This window comes from Cebus imitator, unplaced genomic scaffold (genome assembly GCF_001604975.1).
Source record: "Cebus imitator isolate Cc_AM_T3 unplaced genomic scaffold, Cebus_imitator-1.0 Scaffold214, whole genome shotgun sequence".
Lineage (NCBI taxonomy): Eukaryota > Metazoa > Chordata > Mammalia > Primates > Cebidae > Cebus > Cebus imitator.
In genome coordinates, this window is record NW_016107529.1 from 2815146 (window position 1) to 2818982 (window position 3837).

The following is a 3837-nucleotide window of genomic DNA, read 5'->3' on the forward strand; positions in this document are numbered from 1 at the left end:
AAAAAAAAAAAAAAAAAGAAGAAGACATATATACAGGTTAGTGCCTAAGTAGAGTGTCAAAGTATAGAACAGTTAGTAATTGTATAATCTGATGCTCCTTTTTTTAAATCTCTCAAATGAAGCAAACAGTATCTTTTCATGCGAATAATGACTATAAAAGGGTTAGAGAATTGGCCAAAGAAGGTTTGATAACAGCCTAGTCCTTTATTCCCTCCCTCACATCTCAGTAATGATTTGTTGATCCACAGAATGAGTAAAACAAGACTTAATTTTTTGGGTTTTTTTGTTGTTGTTTGTTTTAGACGAATTCTCACTCTGTTGCCCAGGCTGGAGTGCAGTGGCAGGATCTCGGCTCACTGCAGTCTCTGCCTCCCAGGTTCAAGCAATTCTCCTGCCTCAGCCTCCCTAGTAGCTGGGACTACAGGCACATGCTACCATGCCTGGCTACTATTTGTGGCTGTAGTAAAGACAGGGTTTCACCATGTTAGCCAGGATGGTCTCCACCTCATGATCTGCCCACTTCGGCCTCCCAAAGTGCTGGGATTACAGGCATGGGCCCCTGAGCCTGGCCGGGTTTTTTTTCCCCCTTGAGACAGAGTTTTTTTGCTTTTGTTGCCCAGCCTGGAGTGCAGTGGCACAATCTCAGCTGACCACAATTTTCACCTCCCATGTTCAAGCGATTCTCCTGCCTCAGTCTCATGAGTAGCTGGGATTACAGGGATGTGCCACCACACCCAGCTAATTTTCTATTTTAAGTAGAGATGGGGTTTCTCCATGTTGGTCAGGCTGGTCTTGAACTCCCAACCTCAGGTGATCTGCCCACCTTGGCCTCCCAAAATACTGGGATTATAGGTGTGAGCCACCACGCCAGGCCTTAATTTGGCTTTTATTTGTTTATGTAGTGTGGAATGTTATGACCCATTATAAACTTAAGAATGTTTTTTCCTTAGTGTGAATATCACTGACCAGACCAGATTCATAACTATAATGTTAGAATCTTCAAAATCAAGATTAGCTTTAAAAAGTTTATTTTAGGAGTCTCCTCTCTCCCCACCCCCACATTTATTACTGTGGCAAAGACATGTTTTTGTTAAATTGTATAATGAAGCATTTTACCCTATATGCAAGAATATCTTGACAAGTATAACATACTGTATCATTGCAGGGTATTGAATGAACTCTGAAGAAATGTCTGAAAACTTGGTTCTCTTTCCCCATTATTAACATCATCTGACCTTGAATAGAGGATGTGATTACTTGATATCTTGACAGCCAGACAGCCTTTTGTTGAATTTCTTCTTTGTTCAGGTTTTTTTTCTTTTTGTCATCTTTATGATTTATAAGAAATACAAAGTGTGATTTGAGAGGAAAAAAATCTACTTGAAGATTTTGCTAATAACATTTGGTAACAGCTCTTTGCTGAAAAAAATCTTTGGAAGAAAAAACTGGCCTCCCTACAGAGATTTCATGATTGGTTAGGTTTAACTGAATGCCAAAGGACTGAATCATGTTTTAAGGAGGGATCTTTGAATAGATGGGTTTGAATCCCATTCTATTTTCTGTTTGTATGTTTGATTCCCTCATGGTAATTTAACTTTGATTTGTAAAAATATCTGGTTTATGAAGCTAGAACAAGTTATTAAGAATATAGACAGTATTCATATAGTTATGGTATTGATGCATACTACAAGATGAGTGAACCAGAAGGTACTGTTGCATAAACAGTTTTTTAATTTTGGTAAAAGAGTGACTTTAACAAATCTATTTTTCCCCCCCTAGATTTACCAACAGCATGAATCAAGAAAAGTTAGCCAAACTTCAGGCTCAGGTCCGGATAGGGGGCAAGGTGAGTGTGGCATAAGAAAAATTGATAGGAGAATGTATGATTACCAGATAGTGTTATTATTTCAGATTTGTGGTCATTGAAAATCTAAAATCTTTTCGATAATCAAGATCAAACCACATTCCAATTTGAAAATAACTTGTCTAGATCTAAAATAGGTAACTAGAACACTGTCTCTCTGAAAATGCAATGGAAATAGCCACATTTGTTTGAATCCTAACTCTTAACATCTGCTAGTTGTATGATGTGAACAAGTTATCCAACCTTGTTAAGCTTCCACTTTCTTATCTGCAAAATAGAAATAATCCTACATAAGGTGTTTAAAGATTAGGGTAATATTTTTAAACCACCTAACGTGGTGTCTGGCACAGAGTAGATGCTTAATAGATGATAGCTATTATTATAGTTAGACTCACCTGCAGGGCATACCAGATATTACGGTTATTGCCTCTTAACTGGATATACCTACTTGTACAGAGGTTTAGCTGCAGACGCTTAAGTTGATTATATATTTTTTTCATTGCCAGGTTTTCTTCACAAATTCTTACCTATTCTTCCATGTTGGTGAATATGAATATGAGCTTTCTAATTCCGTGTATTTTTTAAAGCCTAAGGAAGAGCTAGTTGTGAACACCAAAGGCTTTGATTCCCTTCAGGTGTGGCTCCAGGCTCAAAGAGAATATTCTACCCATGTCTTGCCCAATACAATCTTTGCAAAAATGAAAGAAAGAACAGTTTTTACCTCAGACCTGAGGAAGTGGTAGGTAGGACACTACTTTCTGTAGCAAGTCCCACTGTGTCTTTTACAATGATGATAACCACAGCTCCTGGGGATGAGCACAAGGGGAAGGAAGGGAAGAAGAGCCAGTACTTTCTCATTCTTCCATAGTGATATAGTTATATGAGTCTGGAGTTAGATTAACACCCATGTAACCACAGTAGTCTCCTTGTAGCATCAAGTGTGATGCAATGTACCAATGCAAAAACTAGGGATAGTCAAGAACCATAGAATATACCTAGAAGAGCTTGATGTAGCACATCATCATTACGTATTTTAAAACAGTGGTTGCTACATTCAATTTAGCTATTGTATATTGAGCACGTACTGTGTGCCAGGCATATAGAAGATAAACGAGATCACAGCTCTGTTTGGAAGAGAGACATGCTCACAATTGTAATGCAGAAGAGTGAGTGTTATAATGAAATACAAGCTGCTCTTGCCTCTAGGAGACAAGGAAGTTATCACTGAGATCTTACTTAAAAAGGATAAACAAGAATTTATCACTAGGCAGAAAGCCAGTAGCCAGGTGTGGTGGCTTACGCCTGTAATCCCAGCACTTTGGGAGGCTGAGACAGGTGGATCACTTGAGGTCAGGAGTTGAAGACTGGCCTAGCCAACATGGTGAAACCCCGTCTCCACTAAAAGTACAAAAATTAGCCTGGTGTGGTGGCCCACAACTGTAGTCCAAGCTACTTGGGAGACTGAGGCAGGAGAATCACTTGAACCTGGGAAATGGAAGTTGTAGTGAGCCGAGATCATGCCACTGCACTCCAGCCTGGGCAACAGAGCAAGACTCTGTCTCAAAAAAACAAAACACAAAAGCCCAGCGCAGTGGCTCATGCCTATAATCCCAGCACTTTGGGAGGTCGAGGCAGGTAGATCATGAGGTCAGGAGTTCGAGACCAACCTAGACAACATGGTAAAACCGCGTCTCAACTACAAATACAAAAATAAGCTGGGTGTGGTAACATGCATCTGTAGTGCCAGCTACTCGCGTGGCTGAAGCAGGAGAATCACTTGAATCTGGGAGGCAGAGGTTGCGGTAAGCTGAGATCGCGCCACTGCACTCCAGCCTGGGTGACAGAACAAGATTCTGTCTCAAACAAAACAAAGTGGAGTGAAACAGGTTGTCATTTCTACACTTGCAAAGGCACATATGGTGCTGAGATAACACAGTACTTAATGGAATGGCTTGCTTTAATTTGGTACAGCT

The 3837-nt window shown here is 40.1% G+C and overlaps 1 protein-coding gene across 3 annotated transcripts in view; it reads left to right on the forward strand.

The window, feature by feature from the left end:
• The window catches only part of BTF3L4 (basic transcription factor 3 like 4), a 30495-nt gene that overhangs the window by 2519 nt on the left and 24139 nt on the right, over positions 1 to 3837 (forward strand). The window contains exon 2 of one of the 3 annotated variants that reach the window (XM_017548777.2): positions 1780 to 1846. The exons of 1 other annotated variant lie outside the window; for it this stretch is intronic. In XM_017548777.2, coding sequence (XP_017404266.1) covers positions 1793 to 1846 — 54 coding nt within the window. In that variant the 5' untranslated portion in view covers positions 1780 to 1792. Of the gene's footprint in view, positions 1 to 1779; positions 1847 to 2583; positions 2608 to 3837 lie in introns of those variants that run through there. One more of the 3 variants, XM_017548780.2, reaches the window with a different exon arrangement.